This window comes from Neltuma alba, unplaced genomic scaffold (assembly GCF_004799145.2).
Source record: "Neltuma alba isolate B1F8T4 unplaced genomic scaffold, ASM479914v2 tig00011542_pilon, whole genome shotgun sequence".
Lineage (NCBI taxonomy): Eukaryota > Viridiplantae > Streptophyta > Magnoliopsida > Fabales > Fabaceae > Neltuma > Neltuma alba.
In genome coordinates this window covers 9,749-27,873 of record NW_021636204.1, presented here as the reverse complement: position 1 = coordinate 27,873, position 18,125 = coordinate 9,749, and the positions used below count along the sequence as shown (strand labels likewise).

At 32.7% G+C, this 18,125-nt stretch overlaps 3 protein-coding genes across 4 annotated transcripts; all 3 read right to left on the bottom strand.

Annotated features, from left to right (window-relative positions):
• Window positions 1-4,197: 4,197 nt before the first annotated feature.
• On the bottom strand, window positions 4,198-5,730 carry LOC114714794 (uncharacterized). Its single transcript, XM_028899566.1, has 3 exons — window positions 4,828-5,730; window positions 4,563-4,645; window positions 4,198-4,461 (listed from the first exon to the last, which is right to left on the bottom strand). Exons 1-2 carry the CDS (start codon window positions 5,723-5,725, stop codon window positions 4,605-4,607), a joined length of 939 nt encoding a protein of 312 aa, XP_028755399.1. The 5' UTR covers window positions 5,726-5,730; the 3' UTR covers window positions 4,198-4,461; window positions 4,563-4,604.
• A 5,051-nt stretch (window positions 5,731-10,781) lies between these two features.
• Window positions 10,782-12,092, bottom strand: LOC114714795 (uncharacterized). The gene has a single exon (XM_028899567.1). The coding sequence runs from the start codon at window positions 12,044-12,046 to the stop codon at window positions 10,886-10,888; it is 1,161 nt and encodes a 386-aa protein (XP_028755400.1). The 5' UTR covers window positions 12,047-12,092; the 3' UTR covers window positions 10,782-10,885.
• Window positions 12,093-13,350: 1,258 nt separating this feature from the next.
• Window positions 13,351-17,281, bottom strand: LOC114714791 (transcription termination factor MTERF9, chloroplastic-like). Of its 2 annotated transcripts, XR_003737480.1 has the most exons (3): window positions 16,015-17,281; window positions 14,876-15,113; window positions 13,351-13,802 (listed from the first exon to the last, which is right to left on the bottom strand). XR_003737480.1 is itself a non-coding variant. In XM_028899564.1 (2 exons), the coding sequence occupies exon 1, from the start codon at window positions 17,200-17,202 to the stop codon at window positions 16,039-16,041; it is 1,164 nt and encodes a 387-aa protein (XP_028755397.1). In that variant the 5' UTR covers window positions 17,203-17,281; the 3' UTR covers window positions 14,874-15,113; window positions 16,015-16,038. The 2 variants fall into 2 exon arrangements, 1 of the variants encoding a protein (XP_028755397.1); XM_028899564.1 differs by lacking the exon at window positions 13,351-13,802 and having other exon boundaries at window positions 14,874-15,113.
• Window positions 17,282-18,125: the final 844 nt, after the last annotated feature.

Below are 18,125 nucleotides of genomic sequence, written 5' to 3'. Positions count from 1 at the left end.
TATCTATTGAAAGTAGAGTGAAAAATAAGACTCACAAGAAACTGCCACTTGATTTCAGTCATTCAATCATACGGGTAAATGAGTTTTATTTTTTCATTTTTTAAAATCCGTAATTATAAGCGCACCTCCCCTATTTTTGTGACTACGCATGATTAGGACCGGAGGTAGTATGTGATTTGTGTTATTTTCTCACTTTTGTAAAAGCTGGAATTTTCTGCACATTACTTCCATTATATTCTTTGTATGTGTTTTTAACTCCCAAATAATAGATATTTTAAAGTTTAAATTCAAAATATATGAAAATGATATAACTTTTTTGACTCACCGCCAGTTATAAAAATTTTCGAACAGCTTCCATTAATATTTAAATTTCAATTCTTATAGATTTTTTTAATCTTTAATTTTACTCTTTTACTTATTCCCACATTGTATTATTTCTGTTTAAATTATTTTAGTTGAATTTTTTATTCTTAAAATAAAGATCCTGACCAAATATTTTAATTTTAAATTAAAAATATAAAAATGATATAACTTTCCTAATTTACCCCGATTATTTGGGTGCAGGATTTCATAATTTTCTGTTCAGTTTACTAACCAACCAATACAATCTCAAAATAAAACTATTTTAAAAAATATTATGCATTTCTCCCTCATGCCTTTCCATTTTTTAAAAAATCATTGAAAATGATTTATTCCCTTATCCTTGCCGATTGCTCCCTTTTACTCCTCTCCAGGCGACCATGACAACCAAGCAGAAGCGGATGGGAATCAATGAAAGTGGGAGATTGTGAAGTTTTCGAAGCACAATATTACTAGGAAGGTTACTCTTGTGATAAGGCAATATAAGACACTAAGGTGTGTTTGGATTAGCGGTGGGAGAAGTTACTTTTTTTCAATATGACTCTTGCAAATGTCAGATTAGATAAAAGTCAGGTAATATAATGTGATTTATGTTTGGATTGACTTTTATAAAAAAGTCATTTAAGAAGTTGAAACTTGTTTGAATGATTAATAAAAAAATAAATTTAGATGTAAATAACTAAAAATGATATGAAGTTTATTGAATGGTACATATTTATATTACATATTTATAATGTGATAATTGTCAGAGAAAAATTAAAATTATTATAAAATAAAAATAGTTATTTTTTAAAGGATAATAAATTTATTTTTTTAAAATGATTTTATTATTCAAAAAATAATTTCTTTAATGTTAAAAACCAATTGGCTGGATTAAAAAAACAAAAAAGAAACTCGCATCATGCATTGCCTCTCCTCCCTTGCCCCACCTATCAAAACGTGCAGTGGAGCTTTTTTTGACCTGCAGCAGCGAAGGAGTTGAGAATAGGAGCTTTTGGAAAAGAGATCGTTCCGGTACAAGGGAGTGTTTGGAAAACTTCAAAAATATTTTTTCACAAATCGATATAATTTTCTTTACATATTTACTTTGTATATCATAAAAATACTTTTAAAATAATTTTTATTTTATCTAAACATTTCCTGAGCCCATTTACCTCCACAGTAAATCCAAACATATTTTAAACAAAAAGTTGTTTTTTTTTTTCAGCTTTTATTGGTGGAGAAGTCAGTTTGGTAGCCTTCACTATGATCCCAAACTCACCCTAGGGCATCTGCGGGCATTGTGAAGTTTTTGGTATTCGTATTTTCTCTATTTTTATTATGATTTTTCTTCATGATTTGATATCTCTTCTCATTTTAATTTCATTCTTATATTTTAGATTTATACCCATGATGAAGAAGCCAAGGAGATACAGTACAAGAAAAATGACAAAACTTTTCCAGTAACTTGTAACCCAAAGTAATTCAAGAAAAATAAATTGATTCCACTACCCAAATAATTTTCCAGTTACCAATTTTCTTCATTCTTTCTAGTTGAAATTTGTGAATAAAGCAAGGCATAATTGTGCATAATGTTTAGCGTTGATTCTGAGTAGATTTCTTTTGTCGATGCTTCATCAAATCTTCATTTTTTCCGTCTTAGTCTACAATTATTTATGGTTTAGACTTCAACTCCCCATCACTTCTTCGACAATGCTGCTTTCATCTCTATCTTACCATTCATATGTCAAAGTTTACTCTTTATTTTACATCAGTCATAATTAACTCTCATTAATGAAAATCCCATGAAACCTAATATTTTGATGTTGATTTACTTTTATGTAGCAAATGATTTAGATATTCTTTGGTTTTTAGTGTAAATGTTGAAATATCGAGACTACAACAAAAGGGAGTACATCGCATACAATGTGAATAACCTCACTAAGCTGCAAAATAAGCATATTCTTAGCATACAACGTTCTCCCATCCATTTTGATTATCTTATTATTATCTCTATTTCACATGTTCTGCCCAAAAAAAAATTAACATAAATAAATAAGGATAGAAGAAGGCTCCAAAAACAATTCAAATTTAAAAAGTAAAATGTATCTTTTTAATTCAAAATAATTAACATTGATAAATAATACATAATAAATGAATAGATTATTATTTTCTCATTGTTCCTGTTTTACATTATCAACAGAAAAATTAGGAGGCCAATGAAATAACGATCTGTTCCTCTTCCCATAAATAAATAAACTTTATAAACTTAGAGTGCTTTGTATAATAGAGTTGTGAAATGGAGCTTCTACTTTGTTCCTTTTATCATTCCATCTGTAGGCTATATTTGCATATGTTTTATACACACGTTAAACTTGAAGATAAGCTTCTTGATTACATAGGCTCTTTTATTGTTTACTGCCATCCTATGCAAGCTTTTCTGACCGAAAGCTCTGCAAAACCCAACTCAGCTCGAATCCTAACTCAAAAACCTCTACAAGATGTCGATTACTCTGAAGCATGATTTGTAGACGTATATGTCCTTCTTCCACCAGCCCTCCGATAATTACCATTTGGTATAATGGCATGCACATTATATCAGCTCCGTACCATAGGAGTGATTCCTATGTGATGCAAACATCGGCTATATGATTAGGATGATGGAATTTGCACTTACCTTAACAATGTTTACCACAGCCTCATTGTTTTGGGAATGTTTTTGAATTGGCAAAATACTCCCACTTTCTGGAACAATGGAGCTCCTCTGTGACTCTGTTGGGGTCTTGAACTTAATTCCTGGTAGAGCCAAAGCAAATTAAAAAAGAATGGAAAGAAGAAGAAGAAGAGATGTTTCACTAGCTTAGGTTAGTCTCCAGACTCAACTCACTTAAATTTTTTTGCATCAAAAAGAAGAGATGTTATAATAATAAGAAAAGAAATATGCATGGTACATTTCTCCCAACATAATGCCCTAAATCCAGTTCTCTATGCTGACTGGTTAGGAAAGAGACAGGCTGTCCAAAAATTGAAATGTTTCCATTTCAAAGGGCCTAATGGAATGCTATAAGATGTTCAGGTTGTCACGCCCAGGAAGGTATCAAGAAAAATAGCTTAAAAAGTATAAGTTGGTATCAGTATGGATAAAATATATTAATATAAGATATAAAATTACGCTTAGGACTTATTTGTTAAATTGGGTGGGAAACCCACAAATATCAATCCAATTAAGTTGAATAATAAAGTGTTGAATCAAGAACTTAGCAAGCACCAACAAGTGTAAAAGAAAATCCTCAAATCAATGCTAAAACTACAATTTTAGTTGTCAATATTGAACCAGAAGCGCGCTAAATTTTCTAGCTAATATATTATACATATCCCATTTGAAAGAAAATCACAAAATTGAGACATGAATGGCCAAAGCCATTTGTACCAAAATAATATGAATATCACTACTTCACCTTAATGTTTATTAAGAAAAAATACATTCTGAACCAGATAAAAACACTAACATGTGCAGACAGGGTGAATCAAGTAGCATATTCAAACCTAGTCAAATCAAATTGAATCAAGTAAAATAAAATCCTTCAATACTGAAAATAATAAGGTATATCATGTAACCAAACAAAACCCATATGAACAAAGGCGGTTTGATTATTTTGTCAGATGAAGTGTTGGATTATCTTCGTTACTCATCCCTTTCTCCCAAAGGCCAAATGAAGTTAGTTTATGAGTTAACAGCAAAACTGAACACGTAGAATCAAGTGGATCAGTAAACTAGAATTGGAGGAATTAACAGGTTCAAAACATTAACCAACTAACAAAGCAAGAGTATTTTTAAAACCTCGTCACATAGTTTACTAATCATAAACCAGAATTCTGATTTGGAAAAGGATGGTTTTAATGCAGCACTAGTGACGAAGAAGGTCAAATGGAAAATATGGCCCACGAAAGCCTACTGATGAAGGGTTCTATAATCCAACGAAAGGTAAAACAATGTCTCTATACATGATTCTTACTCCAAAACGCCTTCTCAGATAAGCTTTAAAACTTGGGGCTAAATTCAAATGGAGAGATCCTAGTGTAATATGAAGCTCTTTGCATGCTAGATATGTCATTCCCAACCTAAATTAAAGCAAACCACATAAACATTAATAATGCGTCGTACCAATACAAATGAAGAGAAAACAGGTCTACAATTGCTACATCTTAGTCCATATTCTTACCTTCAAACCTTTCCATTCTTCATTTTCCTTGCAAGATCCAGTTTAGACTGATACAACTCTAATAATTGAGTTGCTTCCTGCCCCTGACAAAGGAGAAACCTCCTCAGAAAATAACTTTCACTATATACAAATGTTGCAAACAATGTTTTCTTTTTCATTAGACCCCTTGACAACAGAGCTTGAATGACAGCACCTCTCGGAACTATTCGCCTTTTCAAGCTCAATGTAAAAACTGTAGGATATTTGCTAGTAGTAGAAGACTCACAGCCCAATTTATGGACAAGAAACTCCATTATTGCATCGATCTTATCCTCTGCTGCTGCCATACAGAAAGGGAACTTTCTAAATGCCACAAGAGTGTCATGGTCAGACCAACCCCACTTTTTATAAACATCAGCTCTCTTTGCCAATGAGGATTTGTTTAGACAGAAGAATACATGAATAGCCATAAGAAATTGATACTTCAAAGGATTGATCCCTATATTCTTCACTTCTTCTACAATGTCCTTAAACACATTAGGGCTTGCAGTTAATGTCCTAGGATACACTTGCAACAATTTGATGACATTTGATTCAGGAACTCCTGCTTCTCGCAATAGCTCCATATTAGGCCGGGCAATTGTGTTGGCGTTAAGAAGAATGCCCGAGCAATATTGAAGAGTTTTAATAAGCTTCTCGTCAGATTGAGACACATCTCGAAAGAAGTCAAAGGAAGGAATGAGCTGCTTCCTTAAGCTTCTTGACATGATTCTAGGACAACTACATATGAGCCTAGGGATGTCTGAGCTCGAAACGCCTCTGGATTTGAAAAATTCAATTTTGGGCAGAAAGGTTTTCTCAGGATCATATCGGAGAAACGATGGGATCTCAGCAATGAAACGAACAATCTGGGGCTGAGAGAATCCATGACTTTTAAGGAAATTGATAACCAAATCAGGCTTATCCGGCGTTTCGAAGCTGACACGCTTAGAAGCTGAAGCAGCTTGTTTGGGTGACAAGCCACAGGTGTCAATGAGATATGAGACGGTGAAAGAATGCCCATTGGAAGAGGTTGAATAAGCATACCTTGATGAAAACCACTGGGTTTGAACACAAATCAGATGTTGCAATGTTGAAGGAGAGACTGCGCTGATACCGATAGCTTTGCGGAGAGAAGGCAACATGGACTCCGTTCGTTTCGAAGACTAGAGAACGAAGCGTAAAACCCTTCTGCGCAGCATCGCCTATATTAAATGCATTTTCTGGTTTTACATTTTACCCTTTTTTTTTTTTTAAAGAAAGTCCATTATCCATCTACTGCTTCTAATCCTATGTGTAAGGGCTTGTTTAGTAATATTATCTAAATATATTATTACTGCATTACAAAAGCAAGACATAATAACAGTCTGCCACGTGGCAGCACATTATGCAGATAAATTATCTTTATTTTTTATTTTTGTGAAAGCCATGTTTCTATGCATGATCCCCTATTTATGTGTTTTTTTTTAATTTAATTTAATCCAATTTTAAATTGGTTCATGTTGTATGTATATACCATAAATAAACGTCTAATACATAAACAAACATCTATTTGCACTCATGCAATGCATGTTTACTGAACCAGTTTATTAAAAAGATAAAACCATATTTTAGTACAGGGCTTATTAACACAAGAAGATGGTGTTGTGATCAGAGTGGGACAACCAATAGGGGTTGGGTTTAGCGGAAAGAGCTAATCTTTTACAACGTGACGAATCAAGGTTTGAATTCCTGTTAGGAGAGGTGTCCACATTTAGTACCCGACAGTATCTCGAATAGGATTACCTCCAATAAGAAGATAGCTATACTTTGGCAAAAAAAAAACAGGATGGGATATAGGCTGAACATTAGGTATCCTACCCAGTCTAGGAGTATTATTTACTCCTTTTTGTTCTTTTTATAGTAACGTGAAATTTAAATTGACTTGGTCATTTTAATAAGATCGTAAGTAAAGTTGTTTGGACATTTAATATGTTTTTACTATTGTTTCTAATTAGTTTTATGAATTGACTTGGTCATTTCATAAGGGCATACGTAGGGAAAAATTTTATTTCATATATATTTATTACTTTTAACTAATTTTAGTTATTTTTTTAAATCATGTACTACTACGTCCCTTATTATAAGATCCTTTTAATTAAATTACACAATTTAATAAAACAGTTAAAATTAGTTTAAAACAATTAATATGTAGCAAATATAATTTTTTTCCAAATATACCCCTATATATAAATGAGGAGATGTGGGAGAGTAATAGTCAGATAAATAAAGAAAGCGAATATATTAAATACAGTAAACTAGGGATAAAATAAGAAATAATATATTAAATATTTAGACAAATTCAAAAATAATTTTATATAAAAAATAAATCTATTTAAAAAATTATAAGAAGGGGAGGGAATAATTTTAATAGTGGAAGGTGGACATCCCAGTTTGTCATCTGGATGCACTGACAGCATCATACTGGAAGGGGAGTCTTCTAACTGCCGCAAGAATGTCATTATTAGGTCAGACCAACCCCACTTTTTATAAAATTCAGCCTTATTTGCCCATTTGGATTTGCAAAACAACGAGCATACATTAACAGCCATAGCAAATCGAAAATTCGAAGGACCAAACCCATGTTCCTTTACTTTCATAACAGTAATATTGAGATGTATAGTAGCCTTTAATAATTTAAATTTACATGTACTAGCTCTAGTCCTTAATATAAAATTTTGTTTGATTTTTATTTTGATTCTAAATATAAGATCCTAATCCACTTTATCTCTCATATTTATGTACTCCTCCGGTCCTTAATATATGACCCAATTCTTAAGTTGATTTTGGTCCTAATATAAGACCCATTTATCATATTTATCAATTTTCTCTAAATTATCCCTATGGATACTCTCTCAACCATAATCAAGTAGAAGAGGGAGATGGGTATTAAGAAAGATGATTATGGTGTTTTAGGAAAAATGTGTCACTTTTCTTAAAATTAACTAACTTAACTAATTTCTTTAATCTAATCAAATGAGTTAAATGGGTCTTATATTAAGAACTGGAGGAGTATTTTTTTTCAAAGTAATCCTTCTAACAATGGTAACTCTAACCAATACATTTGATTAGCAATAATATTTTAAAAAAGACAACATATATTTATTACAAATAATTAACTTAACTTCTTTTCTTAATCTTCTCAAATTAGTCAACTAGTTTTTATAATTAGGACCGGAAGTAATATCACTTGAGATAGAATTATAGAAACTTGGATCCTCTCGAGTATAGACTGTTCTGATTTCATGTGTTGCTTCATTTAAAAATTATATATATATATGTGTGTGTGTGTGTGTGTATATATCAAAATAAGTAAAAGAAGAAACTAATAAATCAGATTATCCAGATTAAATCAAAATAGCCCATATCACTTCATTAAGCAGTTTCAAATGAAGAGAGTGGAACTGCAACATTATAGGTGGTGAATCACTTATATTCGATTGAACCGCCTATGAGCTTAACGTCAAAACCACTGATCTGTTGTTACAAGCCGATACATCCACAGTAAGCTTAGAAGGAGATATTTTTATGTACTATCTCCGATCCTAATTATAAAAGTTAGTTGACTAATTTGAAAAAATTAAAGAAATAAATTAAGTTAATTATTTGTAATAAATAGATTTTATTTTTCTTAAAATATCTTTACTAATCAAGTGTATTGGTTAGAACTAACATTATTAGGAGAACTATCTCAGAAAAAATATATACTCCTCCGGTCCTTATTATAAGACCCAATTTGACTTTTTATTTGGTCCTAATTATAAGACCCAATCCATTTTCTCTCTTATATTTATGTATTTTTTTTCAAAATAATCCTTCTAATAATGATAGTTTTAGCCAATATACTTAATTAGCAAGGATATTTTAGGAATAACAACACTTATTTATTATAAATAACCAACTTAACTTACTTCCTTAATCTCCTCAAATAAGTCAATTGGGTCTTATAATTAGGACCGGAGGAGTATATAAATATGGGAGACAAAATAGATTGAGATCTTATATTTAGGACCAAAATAAAAGTTAAACCAAGTCTTATATTAAGGACTGAAGTTCAACTAATTTAGTTCTTCGAAAAAAGGATAATGAACCCCTGTATAATTGTCTCCGGGCTATGTACAACATCTGTTTTTGTAAACTGTATAACTATCAAGATTGATTTAGAAAGCTAAACTTTCACCCACAGCATGATATTAGTTTTGATTGGTAGGTCCTTTCCAAGCCAAATTAGAGCAAACAACATGACTGAATGTCAATAATGTAATGCGTTAAAGGGCTGTAGAGAGAAGAGAGTTCTACAAGTGCTACATCATTAGTTCATATCCATAACCTAAAACCTGTCCGGTCTCCACTTTCCCCACAAGATCCAGTTTAGACCAATACAACTCCAATAATTCATTGGCTTCTAGCTCATGACAAAAGAAGCTGTTTAAACCCTGTTCTAACAGATCCAAATGGTCAACCAATGTTAACCGAGTTAAAAAGTATTTCTGTCCTGAAAGTTTTAAAAAAGGAGTTGTAGATATCTAAATTTTTTTTGGCATACCCTGAAAGTAATAAAAACATAGCAATTTTACCCTATCCAAGATTGTGAGTTGACTCTTATATAATATATCAATTTATAGGTTATGTAAATTGGCTTGAGAAAAAATGATAAATATAAAAAACAAAGTGGATTAAAATCTTATATTTAGGATTAAATCTAACTGTCAACTAATTCTTATATTAAAGATAAAAGGTATTCATCTATATTTTTATTAATTTTTTTATCATTGATGTAACCCTTCTCAATTTTATTTTTTTTATATAAAAACTAAACGTATATTTATTTTACATGTTATTATATGGAGCTTTGAAATGATCACTCAAGTAAATAATTTATTAAAAAAGTGTTGTTTATAAATTTCCTTACATTTTATGGTGATATATTATCTTATCATAAGACGCCACATCATCATCAGACTAAAAAAAAAAAACTCTTTCCCCTTTTATCATCACCATCGTTATTCATAAAAACATGAACAATCAACAAAAATAATCATAAAACCAAATCAACAATTACCGAATATGTAGACAAAAAAACATAAGCTTTTCCTCTTCATCATCATCAACATCCATGAACATTTAACCCCAAAAAAAAAAAACAAGAAGAACAAACCAAATCAAACCAGAAATATCTTTAATATTTTGGTTAATAAAAGACATAAAAAACGGTAAGATAATATATCAACATAAAATGTAAAAAAATTTATTAGCGGTACTTTTTTGATAAATTATTTTCTTGAGTGATAATTAGGACAGGGTAAAACTGCTATATTTTTATTACTTTTGGGACAAAATTGCACTAAGAACAACTCCCAGATACATACAGCTCCTTTTTGAAAACTTCCGGAGCAAAAATGCTATTTAACCCTTAATTCTATCCTCAGACATCTTAATACAAAACGGACACTCTAAAAGCAGCAGCAATGTCATAGTCAGAGCAGCCCTACTTCTTGTAAACATTAGCCTTTTGTGACTATCTTGATTTGCTTAATGACGACAATGCCTAAACGGCCGTAATAAATTGATACTTTAAAGGATCAAACCCCATTTCCTGAATCTCCTTCACAATCATCTTGAATCGACCAGTATTGACAGAAAATCACCAATTGATGGAGATAATCTTACTTAAAACCCTTGTTTCACACAGTACCTGGAACGAGACTCACAAGTGCAGAACTGCTATTGTAACTATTGCTTGAATTCCCCAATTACTGTATACCAATAACAAGAAATTCTCCCACGGGGTAAGATTGATAGCAATAAAAGAGGAAGAAAAACAATTTTTGTGGGTAACTGAAAGACCAATTGTTTTCCAAAGAGCCCAACCCAAATCCTTGCATATACCAAGGAAGTGTTCCAAAGAGCACAACACTGGGGGGGAAAAAGAATGGAAGAAGTCGCATGAGAAAAATAATGGAAAGAAAAATCCAAGACTTTCCCTTCTGCTACAAAGTATCTCCCTCTAAGAAACAAAAATGACAGGAATATTACATAGCATCACAGGTGACCTTGTTAAAACCAGGGCTTAGGATTCAAATGGTAGAGAAATTTCAGTTTATCTACAACCCTTGAGAGATTTGATTCTTCATTTTCAAGTTAAATTAAAGTAAACAAAAACAACGAGAGAGAAATTAACAAAGGTCATGCAGCAGAAGACATAAATTTAGTTACAAGCGACTTGCTCCATCTCAGTCCATACCCATAACCTTTTCATTCCTCATTCACCTTGCAAGATCAAGTTCAGCCTGATAAAGCTTCAGGAGTTCACTGCATTCTTCCTCATGACTGATGACCAATCTTCTCAAAAACACCCTTTCAGTATAGAGAAATATTGAGAGCAATCTTTCCTTTTTCACCAGACCTTTTGACAACAAAACTTGAATGACAGAAGCCCGTGGAACAATTCGTCTATTCAAACTAAGTGACAGAACTACTGCATAAGTGGGAATAGTGGAAGGCGGACAGCCCAATTTCTGAACAAGAATCGTCATTATTGCATCAATTTTATCCTCAGATGCCTTCATACAAAATGGGAAACTTCTGAAAGCAGCATGAATGTCGTTGTCTGACCAGCCCCACTTCTTGTAAACCTTAGCCTTTTTTGACCATGTAGATTTGCTTAGCGACGACAATACGTAAACGGCGATACAAAATTGAAACTTTAAAGGATCAAACCCCATTTCCTGAACTCGCTCCACTATGATATTGAATTTTTCAGTACTTGTAGTCACTGTCTTAGGATAGATTTGCAACAATTTGATTATGTTTGATTCAGGAACTCCGACTTCTCTTAATAGCTTCATATTAGGCACGGCAAGGGTGTTAATATCAATAAGAATGCCCGAGCAAGATTTAAGAGCTTTAATGAGCTTGTCATCAGATTGAAACAAATCTCGAAAGAAATCAAAGGAAGGAATGAGCTGCTTATTTAAGCTTCTTTTCATAATGTTAGGACAACTACATAAGAGCTTAGGGATGTCTGAACTCGAAACGCCTCTGGATATGAAAAACTCGATCTTGGGGAGTATGGTTTTCTCAGGGTGAGATCGAAGACATTGGGGGACTCGTCTTGTGACACGAAGAATCTGGGATTTTGAGAATCCGAGATTCTTCAAGAAATTGATAACCGTATCTGGTTTTTCTCGCGTTTCCAAGCTGAGATACTTGGAAACTCCAGCAGCTTCTTTGGGTGAGAAGCCACATGTGTCAATGAGATATGAGACTGTGAAAGAATGCTCGCTGGATGAAATTGAATTACAGTACCTGGCAGTGGCAGGTAGACATTGGCTTTGAAAGCAAAGTAATTGCTGAGATGTTGAGGGAGAGATTGTGTTGATGATATGCCTCCGAAAAAGGATGATTTTCCTTAGAAAGCAAAACATGGTTTCGCAAAAGACGGAGCAAGCTAACAGCGAACCCTGCGCCCGCGGGCAGGCAGACCGGTGTTTGTGGAAGGCCACCGAGATTACTTCCCCCTTTCTGAAAATATTAAAAGCGTAAAGCATACGTTTAGAAGCTATTTAGGTGGAAATTAAATTATAGTTTTAAAAATATTTTTAAGAATTAAGAATTAAATATGTGGAGGAGTTTGTCTCGTTTTGTAGAAAAACACTTTTAAGGGTTGCCAAACACCCCCTTATTGAGTATTTGGGTGGAACAAAACTATGATTTGAAAGATAGTTTTACAATATACGAAATAAATATGTGAAGAAATTTATCTTAATTTGTAAAAAAATATTTTTTGAAAATACTTTTTTGAGTTTTGAGAATCCAAACACCTCCTTAATTGAAGTTTTAATTTGATTCCTTTTGTTTTTTCAAAATTTTTAATTTGGTGTCTTAACTTTAAAAATTATAATTTTAGTCTTTTAATCCAATATTGTTATTAAAATCATAAATGTTAGTAAAATATTATTAAATATTAATATATTAAGTTTAATTTTCAAAACGATTACGGTTATTATAAAAAATTATCATTTAAGCATAATAATTTTCTAGTTAAATGACAAATGTATCACTTTTAAAATTAAAGGATTAAATTAAAATCTTATATAAAATTAAAAGGCCAACTGTATAGTTTAGCCTATTGTAAATATTACTTTCTTGTTCAAACAAAAATAACTTTTAGGTATAAATTAAAAAAAGTATAAAGGAAAACTATGCTTGAAATGCCCATAATTCTTTAATTCTTAATTTTATATCTATGTGTTTTTCCCCTTATTAAAATATTTTAATTTTACTATTTTAACACTATAAATCTCTATAACTTTGCTCTATTAATATTATCAGATCACCTACAAAACTAATTGTGCTAATAAAGTAAAATTAAAGGATTTAATATAGAGAAAGAAAAACTTACAGGTACCAAACTAAAAATTAAAGAAAATTATAAGTACCTCAAGAATGGTTTTTCCCAAAAAAAAAAAGGGATAAAATTGTAAACATATCGTGGGTAAGAAAATTATTTCCTCCACTCTCGTTTACAAATCAATATTTACTAGTCAAATTTTTGTATTTACACATGATATCATCATTTTGAGATATAAATATGTGAATGCTGGGATAGCGCAAAAGTTAATTCTAAAAGATTGTCCTTGGCCTTTTTTTTTTTTGTCTTTTTGCCAGGCGATTTTTTCTTGGTTTTTAAATAAGAACACTTCATGACAAAGATTAGCCAGGGAGCAAATTAAGAAGTCAAAGACTTTATATTCTAGTGGCATGAATGCTTTCTTATTAGTGAGAGGTTGCATTTGGTCACGTTCATAACACTTTACTATTAATACAATCCCTTTAATTTGAATGGGAAAAAAAAAAACAGAGAACAAAACAACAAACATAGTACACTACGTACTCAAATAATCTCTATTCCAGTCCAACATAGTAAGGGCAGGATCAGAAAAACAGTATATTGATCCTCAATGTCATGAGCTAAGCTCACAATCCAATTAGCACATTTGTTAACCTCCAAAAGCGGAAGTGACATTCCAATTCTTGATGGGGAGATGTCTGATTCCTTCCATCAGTGTTTGCATTTGATGCTCTGCGACATTGTTCTTATGAGTTAGCTAATTTATAGTAAGCTGGGGAAAGTTTTTAGGAGGCTCCATGCTCGAATATTGTAATCATTCTTTATTTTACCTGCATATATTGCATAACAACCAGACACAAAGCAGATAAATCAGGAAACCCCATGTGAAAATAATTGTAAATTTCTCATTCCAAGGACAAAGCATGATGTTACGATATTCACGATTATGTAAACATAAAGACAGAGCAAATTAAAGGGCTTCCAACCCAAAAATATAAAGTACGTAAGCCTAAACAAACACAATAGACAGAGTAGGATCATTAGTATGGTATCTTTGGACTTCAGTTGTTTCATACTTATTCTTGCAAGGGATAAGAGATACTTAAATAGGCTCAGCTTTAATATTCCATTGTAGTTCATGTTTCTTATTTGAGAGACAATAACTGTATATAGAATGATTAGTTTCACGGGTGACCTTCATTTGATTACTTCCAAGCTAAACTAAATAAAATAACAAGACAGAAACTCATGGCATAATGCACTAACTAAACCAATCAGTGGGATGGGGCTTCAGTAATTGCCTCACCTCAATCCATATGCATACACATACTTTTAATGCAACTATCTAATATGCGATATCATTACGGGGCCAAATTGAAGCATTACTAGCCTTTTCAATCTTCATTCAGCTTGCAAGATTCAGGTTAGCTTGGTACAACTTCAATTTGCTTATTCAAGCTCAGTAGCAAAAATCATGGATATTTAGTGATAGTGGAAGATTTACAGACCAGCTTATTGACGAGAAACTGCATTACGGCATCAATTTTACTCTTTGACACCGTCTTTATGTTTGTTATTTTGCTCCTTTGAGGAATTCAGAGACAATACATGCTTAGCTCTAATCACTTCAATCTATTTTATTCATAATCTTTGTTCCAAAATGATAATCCTTTAGGAAACATCTCTTTATAAACACAGCCACTGCATAACACAACCTGGTGAAACTTGAGGATTAAGTGAAATGATGAAGAAATTTCAGTGTGTAGAGAACTCTACCGAGTTTGATCGTTCATATCCAAGATAAATTAAGGTAGAAAACAAGATAGAAATTGATAAGGTAATGCACTATAAAAAATAAAGGGAAAAGCAAAACAGCACTATGAAAAAGGAAGAAAGAACTCACCAATTGATGGGGATAATCTTAACTAAAGCCCTTGTTTCATACAGTGCCTGGAATGAGACTCATAAGCAGGGAGCTGCCATTGTAACTATTGTTTAAATTCCCACATCGCCCAATATCAATAACAAGAAATTCTGCCATGGGGGAAGATTAAGTAATAAAGGAGGAAGAAAAAATTGTTGCGGGTGACTGAAAAGACCAATTGTCTTCCAAAGAGCCCACGCCAAATGCTTGCATATACCTAGGAAATGTTTCAAAGAGCATAACATAAGAGAGAATGGAAGAAACCGCATGAGGGGGGAAAAAAAGGAAAGAAAAATCCAAGGCCTTCCCTTTTGATGTAAAATATCTTCCTCTAAGAAGCAAAAATGACAGGAATATTACATAGCATCACAGATGACCTTGTTAAACTCAGGACGTGACCAAATTCAAATGGCCGAGAAATTTTAGTTTATAGACAACCCTTGAGAGATCCCACTCCTCATATTCAAGGTAAATTAAAGTAAACAAAAACAAGGAGAGAAATTAACAAAGGTGGTGCAGCAAAAAGACAGAAGTTTAGTGAAAAGGGACTTGCTCCATCTCAGCCCATACCCATAACCGTTCATTCTTCATTCACCTTGCAATACCGCTTCAGGAGTTCATTACATTCTTCCTCACGAGTCACGATAAATCTTTTCAAAAACTGCCTTTCGCTATAGACAAAATGTTGAAAGCAAGCTATAGTATATAACAAAATGTTCAACTTAGGATCGAGGTCAACTCAAGGAGAAATTTGAGTGCCCAGAAAAAAGCTTCACTAATTGGATTGGTCACGTCCAAAGTAAATGAAAGCAAACAAGAAAGAGTTTCTAATCTATATTGAAGAACAGGATAATGTTCTGCACCAAAGAAATTTGGTGAGAAAAGACTAAACCACTGTATCATCGCAGTTCATTCCCATACCTCTAAGCTTTTCTATTATTCATTCATTTTGTAATCTTCAATTTGAGAGCCCAGAAAAAGATTCATTAATTGGATTGGTCTAGTCCAAAACAAGGTAGAGGTCCTAGTCTATATTGAAGAAAATGATAATGTTATGCACCAAAGAAATTTGGTGAGAAGAGACTAAACCTCTGTATCATCTCAGTCCATTCCCATACCTGTAAGCTTTTCCCATTCTTCATTCACCTTGCCAGCTTCAATTTGCCCTGATACAGCTTCAATAATTGAGTAGCTTCCTCCTTCAGGTTACTCATGATAAACCTTCTCAGAAACGTGCTTTCAGGGTACATAAATAGCAGTGGCAAGCTCTCCTTTTGCACGAGACCCTTAGACAATAAAATCTTAATCACAGCACCTCTTGGCAAAAATCTCCGCTTCATACTGAACGAGATAACCCCTGGATATTTAGCAACGATGGAAGATTCACATCCTAATTTGTTGACCAAAAAATCCATCACTGCATCGATCTTATCTTTTGATGCCTTCATGATGAATGGATACTTCCTAAATGCTGCAAGAATGTCATCCTCCGACCAACCCCACTTCTTATAAACATCAACTTTTTTTCCCCAAGTGGATTTGCTTGCTGATGCCAATACAGAAACGGCCAAAACAAAGTTTACCTGCCCAGGATTAACACCCAGTTCCTTCACTTCCTTCACAATCTCCTCAAATCGAACACAACTTTTGGTTATTACCGAAGGAAAATATTGTAACAGTTTTATGACATTTGATTCAGGAACTCCTGCTTCTCTTAACAACTTCATATTAGGCATGGAACGGCTGTTTAAATCAAGAAGAATACCCGAGAAATTTGTGACAACTTGAATGAGTTTGGCGTCAGATTGAAACAAATCTCGAAAGAAATGAAAGGAAGGAATGATCTGCTTACTTAAGCTTCTCACCATGATGCTAGGGCAACTACATAGGAGCTTAGGGATGTCTGAGATCGAAACGCCATTGGATACAAGAAACTCAATCTTGGGCACTAAGGTTTTCTGAGGATCTGATCGAAGAAGTCTTGGGAGCTCTCTAACAAAACGATGAATCTGGGGTTTAGTGAGTCCTTGACTCTTGAAGAAATTGATAACCAAATCTGGCTTATCTCGCGATTCGAAGCTGACGAGCTTAGAAACTGAAGCAGCTTCTTGTGGTGAGAAGCCACATGTGTCAATGAGATACGAGACAGTGAAAGAATGCCTATTTGATGCGACTGAATTACAGTACCTCGCAGATAACCATTGGCGTTGAAAACAAAGCAATTCCGGAAGTATAGTCTCCGGAGAAATTGTGCCGAAAACAATAAGCCTTCGGAAAGGGATTGTTTTGCGGAGAAAACAAAACATTGATTGCAGAAAGCTAAAGCACAGGAGAATAGAAGAGGGGAGGAACCCTCCGGTTGATGAAGATAATCTTTGCTTTGCGTGGGAGCTGGGTAAGTTCCCTGCCACGGCAATGGACTCATTTTTTAAAATTAAACTACAAGAACATGAGCCGAAGGAGGGGCGCTTCAACGGTGGCCAAAAAAAAAAAAAATTGAGTAGTACTCCTCCGGTCCTAATTATAAGACCCAATTGACTTATTTAAGGAGATTAAGGAAGTAAGTTAAGTTGGTTATTTATAATAAATAAGTGTTGTCATTCCTTAAATATCCTTACTAATTAAATATATTGGCTAAAACTATCATTATTAGAAGGATTATCTCGGAAAAAATGCATAAATATAAGAGAGAAAATGGATTGGGTCTTATAATTAGGACCAAATAAAAAGTCAAATTGGGTCTTATAATAAGGACCGGAGGAGTATTGTATTTCTTAAAATATAAAAAGATTACCTTAAAAAAAATATATATATATACACACACACATAACTATTAGAGACAAAGTAGTTTGGGATCTTATATTTAGAATTAAAAAAAATCAAATAAGGTCTTATATTAAGGACAGGAGGTAATATGTTGAAAGAAATAAAAAAATCCTTTTATTTTATTTAAATTAAATAATAATTATAATGGTTGAAGCATATAACAATTTTCAATTTTATTTTAAGCATTTTTATTTTTTATTGAAGAAATAGACTTTATGAATGTAAACACACCAAGGGATATAATACTACTTCATATTTTTAATATAAAAACTAGATAATTAATTTAGAAATGTTAAAATTTGTTAGTTAAGTTAGTTATTTATCAAAAATATATATTAGTTTTCCTAAATTATTCTCTTCAATCACGTGCATTAAATGATTAGAATTATTTTTTTTATGGGAA

Excerpts from the sequence above, each read along its gene's own strand:
- LOC114714791 (XM_028899564.1), bottom strand. The coding sequence starts at position 17,202 with ATGTTTTGTTTTCTCCGCAAAACAATCCCTTTCCGAAGGCTTATTGTT.
- LOC114714795 (XM_028899567.1), bottom strand. The coding sequence starts at position 12,046 with ATGTTTTGCTTTCTAAGGAAAATCATCCTTTTTCGGAGGCATATCATC.
- LOC114714794 (XM_028899566.1), bottom strand. The coding sequence starts at position 5,725 with ATGTTGCCTTCTCTCCGCAAAGCTATCGGTATCAGCGCAGTCTCTCCT. Across the intron at positions 4,646-4,827 it reads TCTTGTCCATAAATTGGGCT|GGGCAGGAAGCAACTCAATT; the intron begins GTGAGTCTTCTA and ends CTCCTTTGTCAG.